At 34.4% G+C, this 19,075-nt stretch overlaps 1 protein-coding gene across 1 annotated transcript in view; it reads left to right on the top strand.

The window, feature by feature from the left end:
- Positions 1–3,367: 3,367 nt before the first annotated feature.
- Positions 3,368–19,075, top strand: part of LOC100371343 (uncharacterized) — a 42,252-nt gene continuing 26,544 nt past the window's right edge. The window contains exons 1-6 of the mRNA XM_002741633.4: positions 3,368–3,670; positions 8,098–8,397; positions 10,749–10,931; positions 11,095–11,187; positions 12,686–12,766; positions 13,825–13,988. Of these exons, the coding sequence (XP_002741679.1) occupies positions 3,476–3,670; positions 8,098–8,397; positions 10,749–10,931; positions 11,095–11,187; positions 12,686–12,766; positions 13,825–13,988 (1,016 nt within the window). The 5' untranslated portion in view covers positions 3,368–3,475. The remainder of the gene's footprint in view (positions 3,671–8,097; positions 8,398–10,748; positions 10,932–11,094; positions 11,188–12,685; positions 12,767–13,824; positions 13,989–19,075) is intronic.

The following is a 19,075-nucleotide window of genomic DNA, read 5'->3' as shown; positions in this document are numbered from 1 at the left end:
GAAACATCCCCATACAACAAAGTAACACATTGCAAAGTATGGCTATTTTTCATATACAGTAATGAGTCATGTATCCAATATTTTAAAATAAAATGATGAGAATGAGAATGAAGCTGAATTAATCACATTGTTTTTATCTGCGCAGCTAAATACTCATTGTAGATATTTTTTAAAACCATTTGGTTCTCACTGAAATTCCAATCCAAAGTTTAACTCTCTGCAATACTGATATCACCAAAAGATTTGGAATATAACATAACATCATTTGCAAAAGTGTGTTTAGTATCCTCGGGGGCGGACATCCGGGCATTTTCACCGCCTGGCAACCCGCGGCGGTGAAAACAAAGGCCCAAAACTCGCAGAAAACGGTACTTTGGGGTGATTGTTGAGACTCTTCTGAATAGTGCAACAAGATTAGCCCTACGTGTGTAACATATATAAATTTGATTGTTCGGGATTACTTCAAAGTTGAGTTTGTATTGTTTTCTCGAATTTTCACCGGCTCGACCGGCGTTCCACAGCAGCGCGCACAGAGCCCATAGAAATGCATGGTACAGTGATGCGCGTCTTAGCAACGTGGAACGTCTGTGACGTAGCTCCGCCCCCGAGGATTTACTATAATAACCTGCTTCTAATTGTGGTGTGTAGCCTATAAAACTTACAAACACCAACACTTATTTACACCACTTCTAAATTTGTCCGAGTGGCGTTTTGCCAGTTGAGTCTGAGCATACTCGTATATAAGGCCGATTTTGATATGCCGGAAATAAAAACTGTCAACCGCTCACTTATTGGTCTGACTGTTATGTGTTAGAGTTGAGTAGCCAATCAGGCACATTCTTGTAAGCAGAGGCAGAGCCAGTGTTATGCATGTGGTTTATTTCATGAACCAAAATCTGTCTGTATGTCTGCCAGTGTGAGAAAGCAGCAATGTATTCGGAGGAAAAATGTGTAGGGGGATCTGACCGAGATTCTCTGCCGAAAAATCAAGATTGCCGTCAGCGCCAACTTTATATACTTTTATAACTCAGTTGTTAACAAAACTCTGTGAAAAAGATGATTGTTGAACCTTTTACCATTGTGTTATATGGTAATGGTTGAGTATATGGTTATATGGTATATAATGGTTAAGACATGTAACCCTATCTATCAGATTGAATTTGCTGGAATCACTAGGAAAGCTGCAAACGTCGGCATAGAACGGTGTTGTAGCTAAAACAAAACACATATAGAGACACAATGTTTCACACTATCAACAGTGTAAATGCAAATTTCCTGAATTTGGATAAAGAAAAACAATTTAAATATATTTTACAATAAAAACATAAAGACACTATTATAACCCTGTACGTGTACTTGAGTAACAGTAAATGAACAAAAAAAATACACTCGGTCACACTTATTTTACTTTTATTTACTCAATTTTCGCTTACTTACTTTTTTAGTTATTCATTATCAACTTTATTACATTTTAAACACCAAATTAGAAATGTAACATTTTCTACACGGTTATAATAAATCGTTTATCTATATCTATCTATCTATCTATCATACGTGCTTACTTTTGACTTTTGAGTGGTAAAACAAAATACATAGCTTCGTCGACCATAGGAGGATAAAAGTGACAAATACAGCGACCATCACTCGAATTCTCACGACGATTGAATTGAGAGAAACTATGATGACATATAGGACAACTTAGTCACAACTATCAGCGATGTTCGACTCCATCTTAATACTTTCTCGAATAACCTTCCGCCGAATTCAAATTGCCGTTCAACGCATGCATCGTACGACGCAACCGTTCCCTCGTCTATAGTGTATTCAAATGAGATGTTTTCAGAGTGAAAGTAGTATGGAAGGGCGAAAAGCAAACACGACAATGTAACAATTAGTATGACGCGCCTTGATCGGCCAGTGGTCATCAAATGACGTCGGCGGAGTGGGTAACAGATGACAATGTGTCGACTGTGAAAGCGAAAGCGGCTCCGAACCAGATACTGGCGTTGCAAGCAGCGTGGAAAATCACAGCGCTGTATTCAAATACAAAAAGAATTGTACGACTAATAACCAAAAAGGACGGAAAGAGTAAAAACTTCCTGTAAAAATAAAAGATTAGTACCTGCCATAGCAAAAAGATAACAATTGACCGAACTGCATACTTTATGGTTCATCCATATTGCTAAAATGGTCAGGGTGTAAAGTAATGGCCAGAATCGTATATTTTGTTATTTTCCACTCACGAACCTTCAACAATGCTGCTAAATATCGATGAAGTGAGTAGGAATTGATTGCGGGGAAGGTGAAATCCGGGGGTGAAATATTGACTACTGTTCTTGTTGCTTTCAGTTTCGTGCGTCAAACGTTTTCAAGGGACAATAAATAGCCTATCAATATGCGCGGTTCCATAGGTATTATGAGACTTCGTACAGCCGATGTGATGTGTTACTGTTTTCAGAGATGTATACTTTATTGTTTCACTCGTTTTATTTTGTACGTAAATATACATTTCATTCATAAATGGCCAAACCTATGTCGTCAAAATATTGTCATCCCGGTGCCCAGGTCCCATATTTGTAAAAGCGAGATTTTCTCCCTGATTTGTTTCAGCGACCTTACCATTGCCTTCTCGATCTTTGAAAAAAGTCGCAGTATCTTCGTAATCATAATTTGTTGTTCCCTAGGAACCAAAGTTCAGTGATGATGAGTTGACTTCGTGATTTCATCGGGAGTCTAATGAGTTGCATGTAACGTTGCCAGGTGAACTAGCTTACTTTCCCGAAGAACAACGGTGTTTGTAGTAATTACCCTCACATCAGTGCTTTCACATAAGACACATACAACTGACAATTCGAAATATATGCCCCCTTGTACCAGTAATCGTGTCATCGTATAGCGTCGGGATCGGGTCCAAATTGAATGTGGCTACCTTGCCGTTACATCTCCGACTATTAGTTAATGTCACTCACAGTTGTAGTACAAAATAACCACTGCACTAATTAGGTGTTTCCGCAAATTTGGCGATTACGATCGTTAGTGGTTGCCATGGCTATAACATTTTTCATCGCCACATCATTATGTCTCTATCATCATGGGTGTTGGAATGTAGTTACTGTATTGCTTGTTTTCAGACTTACCAACATGTATTAATAGTCACTTCGGGAAATGTTGGAATAAGTTTGACATGGTCGCCATGATTATGTTTACCATGTATTGCACACACAAAAAGAGTTACTGTGTGTAAGATTTGTTAAGCAGTATTGTTTTGGCGAGCGGCGACGAACTAGCCCGTAACCCAAATTTTTAACTTTGAACAAAAGTTTTACCAAATGAAGTTCAAAACGAGGCTGGACTCTTCCTCAATGACGTCACCGGGTGTTTCCGAAAAGTTCAACATGGCGGCGCATTAGCTAACTTTACAAGTTTTACTGTGTTTACTAAGGACTTCTTCCTTGTACTGCGTTACTGATTTACAATGGCACAACAGTATAAACTTAGCAACGACGAACAATTATGGGTTATGGTACAGGTACGTGAAGGACTGATGACTGTTGATGACGCTCTGCAGTATGTGTACAAGCAACACTGCGACGAAATAATCGACGAAACGAGCAACGAAAACGAAAATATGAGCAATGCAAACCAGCGAGGCGAAAGCGATTCGAATCAGGTAAAATACGCTATATGATCGTCCTGTATTTGCAAAAACATAACTAACTGCCGCATTTGTGGTGTGTGTATTATGTAACCCATCAATATATCTGTCCCAGTCTGACTTTCTGTTCACCCTATTTAAACACCGCCAAAGTAGTCAACGAGTGGTCAGTTTGTTAGCAGTGATTGGCCTTGACCGCGGACTCAATCCACAGTCAATGTGGTATGACTCTGTCAATTCTCTAATGATGCATGGCCAGAATGTATGTTGTAATGACACTGATTTTGTCAACATGTGTCGTTTAATAATAATGTTAGAGTACGCGTTATTTATTAATTTATAACGCCAATATTTGCCTAGAAGTAGAATCTCCAAGTTCGCAGGGTGATCCACAAAATACCCCGGTAATCTTGTTGATGGTGTCTTTCCCCAATCGTATGTACCGCCAACACTACCGATACCGTTGCACAAAAAATGTTTTGTTTAATTATTTGTTTCAATATAATCATCAAATCTGTTTCATCAAATCTATGTTCAAACATATTTTAGCAAGAACCGATCGAGAGATGAAAACTGGCGAATTAAAAATTTAAAGATCCTCTTCATGTCTTTTTTAATAAAAATGTCAAAGCGACATTTTGGTTTCCCCATGTAAAACATTTTTCTTAAGTATGGATGATATCATGGATTTATAAGATAAGGGTTATGAACTTTATCTTATAATTCGTTTATTGTGATACGCGATGTGAATTAAAGATAATATTCTGTGCGTCAATCAAACACATTTCTATCCAATGGCAATGGAATGCAGTTGATTCTCAGAAAGGTTTGGCTAAATAGAAAGAGTAAGATTATTGCTGTATTCAAAAATACAATATGTGTACATAATAATCCACAGGCCGCAAAAGCCATATCCAGTCCATAAAGGTTTTATCATAACCTTATAGGTGTAATTACAATTTTATCACTGCGTGACCTCACAACATATGATGTAATTTAGAGTGACAAGTTTTGTTTTGATTGATGAAAGCTGGACGCACTGGGCCAGGTGTGATTGCGGTTATTGCGGTAATGTAAGGGCGCACTTCCCATACTGTTACAATATGATGATACCAGTTTTTTAGCTCCGCTGTCGACTTTGTCGAGCAGAGCTTATCATATGAGTGATTGTCTGTGGTCGTCCGTGTCAATGTTTTACTTTTTCGACTTCTTCTTGAAAACTACAAGCCTGAATGCTTTGATACTTGGTGTATATGTACCTTGGGTAGACCTCTCTCAGATTTGTTCATTTCATGATGATATTTTCAATTCTCTAATTTTGGTGAATATTTTTGTCATTTTTGGTAAAAAGTGATACATGTATTTTCAACTTCTTGTTAAAAACTGCAAGTCCAATTGCATTGATATTACATATATAGGTACTACATGTGGACCTCTCTCAGATTTGTTCATTTTGTAATGATATCTTTAATTCTCTAATTTGGGTGAATATTTTTGTCATTTTTGGTAAAAAGTGATATTTTCGACTTCTTGTTAAAAACCTCAAGTCCAATTGCTTTGATATTACATATATAGGTACTACATGTGGATCTCTCTCAGATTTGTTCATTTTCTAATGATATCTTCTGTTCTTTAATTGCCATGTGCATTGCTAACAGCGGTGCTATCTCAGCCGACAGGCTGCGTGTTTGCAGATTCTATCGTTAATTGCATTAGAATTCCTAGATATGTTTGTATACAAAATACATCGGTTTTTATCCAATGTAGACTTAACTGTTCTGTCTCATTGCCTACAGTTTAGGTTATTCCATTTTCATGATGAGGGTAAAGTGAAGTTTTTAAAAATTAAACTTGTTTGTTCGAATATACTAACAGGTTATTTTGAAGTGTTTTAATATTTCTTGAATTACATACAATGTAGAAATGAAGAATAGTTATTGAATATGTACACTAGATTTGCAAAATATTATGTTTATCATCCCTGTGGAATAGTAATTCTTACACAGTACTCCGTCTGTCATGTTCGTCATGCGTATCTGTCAAGTCTAGAAATAAGCAACTGTCAAAGTGCTCAACTAAACAATTTTTGACGTTGAATATTGGCTCTGTCGTAGAATGATCAAATCTGTTGTTTTCCGTCCTCATCATCAATAGCTATCTATAACAACATATCATAGATAAAAGTGCTTATGTACAATTCTAAGCATAGAGTCACCAAAATATACAGGTGGAAGTACACTGCTTCTATTACCACTCTTCCGAAGAATCAAATACGGTACATACATTCAGACTTCTCAGGATCATTGATATCAAGGTCCAAGCCATATTCATAGTAGGCATTAACAAGAGTTCGCAAACCACGGATGGACGGGCACAAGATAACCAAGTCATCAGCATACTTCAAATGCTTGATAAAAACCCCACCCACTCAACAGCCCACTTTAGATGACTTTAAACAAGCACTGAGGTCGTCTATATACACGTTTATACGTTGAAAAGTTAAGACGAAATAATGCTACCTTGCTGAACGCCGTTTCCAACAGAAAACAAAGCAGAAGTAGAATTCCCCTAAAGGACAGTTCACAGCTGCTTACAAGAGATTCTAATCATGATTAAATTATGACATCATGGATACTGATTAATAAAGTGGTTCTGATGTCATCTTTATTTTTGTCATTCAAAACAGGTGGTTCAAACTAGATGCAGCTTTCATATATGCCTGGTTTCATTTTATCCTGAGAAAGGGTTAATTCAAGAGTTTGAAACAAAATAGTTTAGCACTTGTTGAGTTTAATACAACTCTCACTTTCTTTTTTAAGAGAATGGCAATCTCTCAAAATATCAATTTTCATTTCCCCAACATTTGTTGAGTTAGGGATTGACCATTAAAAATTCTGGGAGGTTGGGGAAATGGCAAATTATTTTATTCAGTTACTTAATTTTTTTATCACATTTGTTTTATCTGGATATTTTTTGTTTTGTTTTTTACTATCAAATATGTGGGAGTTTTTAATAAAAAAAATCAATTTCTTTGTCATTTTTTTATGTATTTTGTTTTAGTCAAAACACCTCAGAGTTTTTATTGGTGAGAGAAGTGCTGACAAACATACTTGTATGTCCTAGAATTACACAGGATATAAATATAAAATGATGTGGATTTATCAGTGGAATGCAGATACTATATCAAATAGTTGATCAAACCCCTGTTGTGTTAACGGTGTGCCTGTGTATTATATTGTAAACTAAGCTAAATATAGGGTTTCTTTGAATTAAAATAAAAATAAAATAGCCATTCCATGGCGATTCTTAGGAATTTTTGATTATTCTACTTTAAAAAAAAAGAATCTTGGAGTTTTAATCCATTAAATAGTTCTATAGCAGCTATTAATAAGAAAAAACTTTTGAATTTTAATTTTATTAGAGTGAAATCACAAAAATTTAAACACAGTGAAAAAAAATCAGTGAAAATAGATGACTTCTGTCAATTGGGTTTTAAGTGTGTTTTTCAGCAAGTACTTCACAGTATATCGTTAAATTGATTATACTACTCTTGGTGGTATGACCCATTGTTCTGGTCATGTTTATTCTCATAAATCCACACATGCAAAGTGTACTCACTACATAACTTGTAAACCACTATTGTGAATAAGACCATGTACTTTGGCTAAGCCTGTGCAACATTTGGAGTTGAAGAGGAGATTGAGACCTTCTAATGAAGGTTGGGGCAGATTGGCAGAAAGATTTTTGTAGGGGACAAATGAATGAAATAAAAAGCTTACCCCCAGTGAACCATTGCAACAGGAGGAGAAATTTGCACTTCCTACAATCTTCCTGCCCCAAGTATTTTGTATGGTCAACCCCAAAATGAATGTGTTGTGTGAGAGGAGGAGAATAGACAACAAAATGTTCAACATTTTTTTGAAAACTTTATGCTTTATGCTTGAAGCCATATACAGGTAGATTAATTTTAAAATATAATGTTTTGTCAAACACTGCAAATAAAATAAAAAGTAAAAATTGTAATTTATCAGCAGATTTCATGCTGTGACAACTTTAATGGATAAAGTGCTGTGCGCATTGTGGTACTCCCATGATGCATCTGGATGATATCATTAATGGTGGGATTAACTGCTTAGAGAAACAAAAAGAATAATCATGATATTGTTCCTTGTTTTTCAGATCTGATGTCATTTTTTTCTCAACAGGAAGTTGTGTATGTAACAAATAAGATAAATCAAGAGATTACTACAATGCATTTAGAACTTCAATAATGCAGTATTATTTTTACATCTTAATGTAATTAAATTCTCTCTCAACTTTATTTTCAGAGTGCAACCAGGCACTCACATAAACTAATCCTATTGCAGCGTTTTTCAATACATGTACATTACAATGTAACCATGACAATGAAAGTCTAATCTAACTTTTTTTTCCATCTTTAGAATCAAACTGTAAACAAGAATTTCTTCTTACAAAAATTTGGACGACGGAGTTCAAAACAATCATCCGCCAGTGGGATATTTGGCAACACTTTTTCCAAGAAAGACAAACATAAAACACCGGTTTTCTACAATGATGCTGAGAAAAAAAGTGAAGAGAGTGCGGAGGGGGTTATTAAATTGATGTTAGCTGAAGGTGTGATAGGAGAGGATGACGTCAAAAAGGCAAAACTTGCGATTGGAAATTCTGATGAATACAAGGAAGGGGATCTCGAAAGACTCATCATTGCAAACTTAGTCAAGGTATGAATAAATAATTATCTTATGTGTGGCTGAATTGATGTTTTTTTTATTCACTGCAAAATCTTGTACATTGTGTGAAAGACACGAACCAACATCTGCCGCAAAAATTGAATTATTTAATTTTGAAATTTTATACATGTAGTTCAATGTTAAAACATGGATCTTTCATCAGAGGGGAAACCAGCATTGAGATAGAATTACTGGTATTTCATCAAAATTGACCATCATCAAATATGTATAGCAAATTATTAAGCGTGGAAATATCCCAAAACTACTTTTGTGCTTGTCGAATCCCATGTAATGTTTTGACACAACTACAACACTATGTCTCTCCTGTTTTTACATTTGATTTCACGTGTAACATGGGATCTGGCAGTGAACGAAAAATGGTCTATTACATGTACTTGTATTGGAGAGGACCAAGTTTTTGGTGGTCAGTGGTACTATGATTGTACAATTAAAAATGTCCATTTCAAACAGAAATTGAGGGAAACATAGCAACAAAACACAAACAGACTGAAAAGTGTTTATTTCTTTTCAATAAGAAGAATCATCAAGGTGGATTGATAGCATCTAAATATGGCCATTGCCTGCCAGGTGGTTGTATTGCTAGAAGAAATAAATTTTATCACAAATCAGGTGATCTAATTAGCTAATAGTAGTAATTGAGTGGTCCAACTAATTACTGTGAAATACTGTGGAATTAATTTTTGCTAACATTTTTTGGGTGTTTTGTATGGAATTTCTTTTCACTGATTTTTAATGAGTTGAATGCGAGACATATGAAAAAAAGTATATTCGCTGGATTTTATTTTCACTGAAAATAGCGAAAATAAATTCCAAGCAGAAATAAAGTATTCTACAGTAGAAGGATTTCAGTATAAGCTATACCATTGTATCTTGCATAGTTGTGTCTGGTGTCTTTTGTTCAGCAACTTTGAATACTGTAGAATACTTTATTTTAGCTGGAATAAATTTTCGCTGAAAAGACATTTTGGGTAATTTGTAGGGAATTTATTTTCACTGATTTTTTATGAGTTGAATGTGAGACATATGAAAAAAAGTATATTCGCTTGATTTTATTTTCACTGAAGCATCCCTTCAGCAAAAATAGTAAAAATAAATTCCAAGCTGAAATAAAGTATTCTACAGTAGAAGTATTTCAGTATAAACTATACCCGTGTCTTTTGTTCAGCAACTTTGAATACTTTGTTATTTGCGCTTTAAATCATACAACTTTTAGTATGTGATTGTGTTTGCAAATACATTAATGTGGGTGTGTCCTGTTACTTCCAATGACTGACATGTAAAAATAACTTTACCTTGTTTTCTGTATGTTAATTAGCGAACAATTAGTGTTATTAATTTTATGTATTCCTACATTGGAAAATCTTTCCTTATTTGTTTTAAATTCTTCAATAGGATTTATAGAACCAGCTTATTGTCTGTAACTTTTAAGTGTTGTATGTTTGCAACCTTTGTTTATGGGGTATCTGTCAATTAAACATTTCTCAGACCACAATACGTCCCACCATAAATGGAGAAAATACGTAGCCGTATAATTTGTGAACAAGTGCAGGATGATTTACTTTTGTTGTCGGCAATCTAAAAGTTAAAACCCATAAGGTAAGGGTTTCAAGTTGTACGAACACTGTGTCTGACAACATGGCCGCAAGGTAGATGTCAAATTCTGATTAGTACTTTCTATACATTGTACATTTCAATTTGTGTTTTCAGTTTATGTTAGCATATCTGGAAGGAACCGATGATCGCTAGCCAAAAGCTGGGGTTATATAACCCCCATGATATTAGTGCTGAGACTTATTTTTCCGTCCAGGCTAAATGCGGTGGAACAATTATGTTTTTATGTATTTTTCCATACCTATTTTGGTAATTTTGAACTTAAATGGACATAGTGTCCTATTAGCTACAAATGTTGATCAAAATTTGGGAAAAATTGTGAAAATATTATGTGGGTTTGATATCTGTGATAAAGGTTGACTGGCTCTCAAAGGTCAAAGCTTTCCTATCATAAACATCACAGCTTACCGGGGGTATATTCACATATGGGTTCATTGTACGTTACCCCTTTGGTTTAAAGCGCAGTGATCGTCGCGCAGCACGTGTTCGAATTTCATGTAAATAAACAATGTATTTTACACGCGATGTATACGTCGCTATGAGTTCCATATCGAAAAGGATGCGGCACGACGACTTTAAATTAGAAGGTGTTGTTGTTGAACTAAAATTCTGATATAGAATTAGGGAAGTCTGAAGCACAAAATTCCATCGTCGCTATCAATACTCTTTCTTCTGTTACATATTTACAAGATTGTCTTGTTTACTTTCAGCACGGCCGGATGTGTATTGATGATGCCATGAGATATGCATCAAATATTATAATTGCTGAGTCCGCTAAACGAGAGGCAGAAGCCATCATGGAAGCTGAACATGCTTTGAAAGACAAAAAACTATATAATTTTGGAGTTTATAAATATTATAAAAATAAAAGTAGCCAAAGAAGAATTCTACAGGTGAGTTGTAGTTTTATCGTACAAAATAAAACATCTCATTTCGCAAACAGAAGTGTTGTTCTGTATTCAAATATACTTGGTTAGTGTAGTCAGTTTTAATTTATTTTACAGAAAAAGGGAAAGTTCTAATTGTCATCCATTTTTGTGTATTTTCTATTTTCAGATTGATTTTCAGAGTTCCTTGATCTTGAACATCCAGAAAGGTAACTTGAATCGGAAATTCAAATTTGCCCAAGTTTCTCACTATGAAAGCGAGGTAAGTTGTTTTAATTTGAATTCTATATTCATTCCTGCCAAAACATTTCGCTTATTTGTTTGCATTTCTTTAATTTATTTATTAATTTTAATTTTTCTTTGTGAAATTTAATCTTCCTTGTGGTTTTTTGGTTTTAAAGAATTTTTACCCTAATTTGACAACTACATTTGAAAGCTGACCGATTACCAACTATATTTGTAGTATTTTTTAGTGCATTTATACTTGCCACCTAAGTTGTCACATTTCTAACTTCTAAATGCAAGTTTTATTACTCTCCAATCTGTGCATGCATTTATGCAGAGAAAAAACACCACAACATAATCGTACTTTTTTTATGAAAATTGATTATTGTTCAACATCTGAATATAAATTTAAGGTAGAGATGCAGGTTTGTGGGCACTTGAGAGTAAATTTTTTTTTTTTTTGCTTTTTATTATCTAAACAGTTTTGGCTACAGACTGTTAAAATTTTGTAGAATTGTGAATAGTGGAACATACTAAAAAAACGATTTTAAAATATAGATAACAGATGCAAACATTCTCTCTTTTGAATGCTTAGCAAGATTTAGCAAGGCTGTACATAAATAATAAAAATGAAACATGGTGAAAAAAAGAAATGACGGGATCTCCATATTATGCACTATATTTAACTTTTAACAAAACGATTATACATTTAAATTTGGAACTGTTACAGCCATTTTAATTATGAGCATTAGCAAACTTCTTACTGAGTGAATTGTTATGCAAATTAGCAATTATCTCTTATAGCTTCTTTTTAGTGCACATTCCAGAACTTTAAAAAAAAAATAGCTCCTAGACGCTTTGACCTTCTGTTTTGAAATTTTCACAAATGATTGACGGTCTGTTTAAACGCCGTTGGGGCATTGTTTTGGGTTGAAAAGTGTTACAATAATCGTACAGACAACTAGCCATGCAAAATTGACAACTGGTAGACAGTTTTCAATTCGGCACGTTCTTCATAGTAAACAGATGTACCCGTAAACCAATTTTGACAGGAAACAGAAGCATGGTTTAGAAGCTATTTTTTTTTTAAATCACTTTCGACCAAAAAAGTACATTTTTGTTCATATTTCAAACTACATTGTCCATGAAAAAAAAAATTATAAAATTCATACAATAAGCTTTCCGAAAATATATAGTTTTGTGGACAAGTGAGGTCATCTTGGTTTCCTAATTAAAATACCTGTCAGGTAAACTGCATCTCAACCTTAATTAACACACATTGTTAAGTTGTCTCCGAAGAGGAAAATGAAGGGAAGAAAATGCTTAATTGAATATAAATCTTTTGATTACTATACTTCCTTTTCTCTGGAACAAACAACAAATCCATGTACCAATTTTATCACCCCTCATTAAAAATAGCCTCATTGCAGATCGTTATCAAATGTGATTCATGATTATGCACATTGTCGTCACTAAACCTTAATGAGGATTTCGTCTGAAGTAATTAAATTAAAATACTAATTATTATTTTACAGGAAGGAACAAAATTCTTCATATATTTTTCTGATTACCATGAATATGAGCTGGAGGCTGATAACCTGGAAGAGAAGGAGAAGGTGTGGATGAATAAAACTATTGTATTTTTTTTTATTAGTAACGCATATACACTGGTGCTCCAAATGTCAAATACTATATTTACCATCATATTTGAAAAGATGACATATGAAAAAAAAATGGTTCATTAAAATACTATTTATTTTGACCATACATATTGTTAGTTCCCGTTCGAACACAGTTCTAAAACGGTCACTTATGGATTGACCTCTGTGCGTGTGTCCATGTCGGCGTGCGTCTGTCCGGCCGTACCTACATTTTAGACATGCCTGGACTAAATTACATTCAAACTTCAAACACACATCATACATAATATTATACATATGCACATGAATTTGTTTCATGATCTGATTCAAGTTTGCTGAATGGCGGCCATTTTTATACTGAAAAATCATTAAAATCAAGCATTTCTCGGCTGTTATAGATGGACCATGTTCAAACTTGTTACATACATTGGACATTATGAGTCTGTGATGCACATCATTTTGTTTTTTACATAGGATTCTAAATGACTGACTGGCGGCCATTTTGTTTTAATAAATGCATTTTTTGGGTAAAAAGTGATATTTTCAAAGTCTGATTGCTTTGAAAATGAACATGTGGACTGATCTCAGATTTGTTAATTTTGTGATGATATCTGCATTTCTCTAATTGAAATGTGCATTGCTAACAACGGAGCTATCTCAGCCAAGAGGCTGCCTGTTTATTGAATTCTCGGCACAATTTTCACTGCTCTCATGGAGTGAAACTGTGTTACATGATAATATACACCAACAGTGGGGAAAACCAGACATGTAACTCATTTTGCCACAAAAACACATTCCATATTTAATAGTACCTGGTACATGTACAGGGTCGTGTGGTCAGAACTGTTGCATCAGTCACATGACAGACAAAACACACACTCACTTAGTGAGTGGCTGTTCGTTTTCCAGTGCTCAATCCACAAATTTAGATATAAATATTTAGCCCAGATCAACCACCACCCTGAATATCCATACAAATTTTTCTTAACAAAATAACCTTAAAATGAGCACCATTTCTGTATGTTATTTTGCAGATTTTAAGATTGCTCCAGATAATAGTAGAGCAAAACAAAACATGGTATACAGGATTTGATCCTATGCCGAGAGAAAGATTACCAAGTCTCCCAAGATGTCAGGCAATCATTAAAGAAGGTGAACTAGAAAAAAAAAGCAGTAAACACAGAGGTCCATGGGTCAAGTATGTATTTGAAATATAATCTATTTTAATACCAGGTGTTCCAAACTTTTTCATGACTTTTACAAAATATACACAAATATTCAATCTATCATTAATGTTCACTGACCTCTATGGTAATTTTTTGATCGCTATGGAAATCTTACTAACTTTTATGGTAATTTCACTGACCTCTATGGTAACTTTCTGACCTCTATTATAATTTTCTTGTCGCTATTAAAATTTCACTGACCTCTATAGTAATTTTCTGACCACTATTGAAATTTTCTGACCACTATTGAAATTTCACTGATCTCTATGGTAACTTTCTGACCTGTATTGTAATTTTCTGACCTCTATTGAAATTTCACTGACCTCTATGATAACTTTCTGACCTCTATTGTAATTTTCTGGCCACAATTGAAATTTTACTGACCTCTATTGTAATTTTCTGGCCACTATTGAAATTTTACTGACCTCTATTGTAATTTTCTGGCCACTATTGAAATTTCACTGACCTCTATTGAAATTTCACTGACCTCTATAGTAATTTTCTGGCCACTATTGAAATTTCACTGACCTCTATAGTAATTTTCTGGCCACTATTGAAATTTTACTGACCTCTATTGTAATTTTCTGGCCACTATTGAAATTTCACTGACCTCTATTGAAATTTCACTGACCTCTATAGTAATTTTCTGGCCACTATTGAAATTTCACTGACCTCTATAGTAATTTTCTGGCCACTATTGAAATTTCATTGACCTCTATAGTAATTTTCTGGCCACTATTGAAATTTCACTGACCTCCATAGTAATTTTCTGGCCACTGTTGAAATTTTACTGACCTCTATAGTAATTTTCTGGCCACTATTGAAACTTCACTGACCTCTATTGAAATTTCACTGACCTCTATGGTAATTTTTTGATCGCTATGGAAATCTTACTAACTTTTATGGTAATTTCACTGACCTCTATGGTAACTTTCTGACCTCTATTATAATTTTCTTGTCGCTATTAAAATGTCACTGACCTCTATAGTAATTTTCTGACCACTATTGAAATTTTCTGACCACTATTGAAATTTCACTGACCTCTATGATAACTTTCTGACCTCTATTGTAATTTTCTGGCCACAATTGAAATTTCACTGACCTCTATTGAAATTTCACTGACCTCTATAGTAATTTTCTGGCCACTATTGAAATTTCACTGACCTCTATAGTAATTTTCTGGCCACTATTGAAATTTCATTGACCTCTATAGTAATTTTCTGGCCACTATTGAAATTTCACTGACCTCCATAGTAATTTTCTGGCCACTGTTGAAATTTTACTGACCTCTATAGTAATTTTCTGGCCACTATTGAAACTTCACTGACCGCTATTGAAATTTCACTGACCTCTATAGTAAATTTCTGGCCACTATTGAAATTTTACTGACCTCTATGGTAACTCTTCTAGTAATTTTCTGACCTCTATATTAATTTTCTGGCCACTATTGAAATTTCACTGACCTCTATAGTAATTTTCTGGCCACTATTGAAACTTCACTGACCTCTATTGAAATTTTACTGACCTCTATAGTAATTTTCTGGCCACTATTGAAACTTCACTGACCTCTATTGAAATTTCACTGACCTCCATGATAACTTTCTGACCTATATTGTAATTTTCTGGCCACTATTGAAATTTCACTGACCTCTATTGAAATTTCACTGACCTCTATAGTAATTTTCTGGCCACTGTTGAAATTTTACTGACCCCTATAGTAATTTTCTGGCCACTATTGAAACTTCACTGACCTCTATTGAAATTTCACTGACCTCTGGTAATTTTCTGGCCACTATTGAAACTTCACTGACCTCTATTGAAATTTCACTGACCTCTATGATAACTTTCTGACCTCTATTGTAATTTTCTGGCCACTATTGAAATTTCACTGACCTCTATTGAAATTTCAGTGACCTCTATAGTAATTTTCTGGCCACTGTTGAAATTTTACTGACCTCTATAGTAATTTTCTGGCCACTTTTGAAACTTCACTGACCTCTATTGAAATTTCACTGACCTCTATGGTAATTTTTTGATCGCTATGGAAATCTTACTAACTTTTATGGTAATTTCACTGACCTCTATAGTAATTTTCTGGCCACTATTGAAACTTCACTGACCTCTATTGAAATTTCAGTGACCTCTATAGTAATTTTCTGGCCACTGTTGAAATTTTACTGACCTCTATAGTAATTTTCTGGCCACTTTTGAAACTTCACTGACCTCTATTGAAATTTCACTGACCTCTATAGTAATTTTCTGGCCACTTTTGAAACTTCACTGACCTCTATTGAAATTTCACTGACCTCCATGATAACTTTCTGACCTCTATTGTAATTTTCTGGCCACTATTGAAATTTCACTGACCTCTATTGAAATTTCACTGACCTCTATAGTAATTTTCTGGCCACTGTTGAAATTTTACTGACCCCTATAGTAATTTTCTGGCCACTATTGAAACTTCACTGACCTCTATTGAAATTTCACTGACCTCTGGTAATTTTCTGGCCACTATTGAAACTTCACTGACCTCTATTGAAATTTCACTGACCTCTATGATAACTTTCTGACCTCTATTGTAATTTTCTGACCTCTATTGAAATTTCACTGACCTCTATGGTAATTTTTTGATCGCTATGGAAATCTTACTAACCTTTATGGTAATTTCACTGACCTCTATGGTAACTTTCTGACCTCTATTGAAATTTTCTGACCACTATTGAAATTTCACTGATCTCTATGGTAACTTTCTGACCTGTATTGTAATTTTCTGACCTCTATTGAAATTTCACTGACCTCTATGATAACTTTCTGACCTCTATTGTAATTTTCTGGCCACAATTGAAATTTCACTGACCTCTATTGAAATTTCACTGACCTCTATAGTAATTTTCTGGCCACTATTGAAATTTCACTGACCTCTATAGTAATTTTCTGACCACTATTGAAATTTTCTGACCTCTATTGAAATTTCACTGACCTCTATAGTAATTTTCTGGCCACTATTGAAATTTCACTGACCTCTATAGTAATTTCACTGACCTCTATAGTAATTTTCTGGCCACTATTGAAATTTCACTGACCTCTATAGTAATTTTCTGGCCACTATTGAAATTTCATTGACCTCTATAGTAATTTTCTGGCCACTATTGAAATTTCACTGACCTCTATAGTAAATTTCTGGCCACTATTGAAATTTTACTGACCTCTATGGTAACTCTTCTAGTAATTTTCTGACCTCTATATTAATTTTCTGGCCACTATTGAAATTTCACTGACCTCTATAGTAATTTTCTGGCCACTATTGAAACTTCACTGACCTCTATTGAAATTTTACTGACCTCTATAGTAATTTTCTGGCCACTATTGAAACTTCACTGACCTCTATTGAAATTTCACTGACCTCCATGATAACTTTCTGACCTCTATTGTAATTTTCTGGCCACTATTGAAATTTCACTGACCTCTATTGAAATTTCACTGACCTCTATAGTAATTTTCTGGCCACTGTTGAAATTTTACTGACCTCTATAGTAATTTTCTGGCCACTATTGAAACTTCACTGACCTCTATTGAAATTTCACTGACCTCTGGTAATTTTCTGGCCACTATTGAAACTTCACTGACCTCTATTGAAATTTCACTGACCTCTATGATAACTTTCTGACCTCTATTGTAATTTTCTGGCCACTATTGAAATTTCACTGACCTCTATTGAAATTTCAGTGACCTCTATAGTAATTTTCTGGCCACTGTTGAAATTTTACTGACCTCTATAGTAATTTTCTGGCCACTTTTGAAACTTCACTGACCTCTATTGAAATTTCACTGACCTCTATGGTAATTTTTTGATCGCTATGGAAATCTTACTAACTTTTATGGTAATTTCACTGACCTCTATAGTAATTTTCTGGCCACTATTGAAACTTCACTGACCTCTATTGAAATTTTACTGACCTCTATAGTAATTTTCTGGCCACTATTGAAACTTCACTGACCTCTATTGAAATTTCACTGACCTCCATGATAACTTTCTGACCTCTATTGTAATTTTCTGGCCACTATTGAAATTTCACTGACCTCTATTGAAATTTCACTGACCTCTATAGTAATTTTCTGGCCACTGTTGAAATTTTACTGACCTCTATAGTAATTTTCTGGCCACTATTGAAACTTCACTGACCTCTATTGAAATTTCACTGACCTCTGGTAATTTTCTGGCCACTATTGAAACTTCACTGACCTCTATTGAAATTTCACTGACCTCTATGATAACTTTCTGACCTCTATTGTAATTTTCTGGCCACTATTGAAATTTCACTGACCTCTATTGAAATTTCAGTGACCTCTATAGTAATTTTCTGGCCACTGTTGAAATTTTACTGACCTCTATAGTAATTTTCTGGCCACTTTTGAAACTTCACTGACCTCTATTGAAATTTCACTGACCTCTATGGTAATTTTTTGATCGCTATGGAAATCTTACTAACTTTTATGGTAATTTCACTGACCTCTATGGTAACTTTCTGACCTCTATTATAATTTTCTTGTCGCTATTAAAATTTCACTGACCTCTATAGTAATTTTATGACCACTATTGAAATTTTCTGACCACTATTGAAATTTCACTGATCTCTATGGTAACTTTCTGACCTGTATTGTAATTTTCTGACCTCTGTTGAAATTTCACTGACCTCTATGATAACTTTCTGACCTCTATTGTAATTTTCTGGCCACAATTGAAATTTCACTGACCTCTATTGAAATTTCACTGACCTCTATAGTAATTTTCTGGCCACTATTGAAATTTCACTGACCTCTATAGTAATTTTCTGACCACTATTGAAATTTTCTGACCACTATTGAAATTTCACTGATCTCTATGGTAACTTTCTGACCTGTATTGTAATTTTCTGACCTCTATTGAAATTTCACTGACCTCTATGATAACTTTCTGACCTCTATTGTAATTTTCTGGCCACTATTGAAATTTCACTGACCTCTATTGAAATTTCACTGACCTCTATAGTAATTTTCTGGCCACTATTGAAATTTCACT

Source organism: Saccoglossus kowalevskii, chromosome 6 (genome assembly GCF_978046115.1).
Source record: "Saccoglossus kowalevskii chromosome 6, keSacKowa6.1, whole genome shotgun sequence".
Classification (NCBI taxonomy): domain Eukaryota; kingdom Metazoa; phylum Hemichordata; class Enteropneusta; family Harrimaniidae; genus Saccoglossus; species Saccoglossus kowalevskii.
The sequence above is the reverse complement of the archived record's forward strand: the minus strand, read 5'-3'. Positions and strand labels throughout refer to the sequence as shown.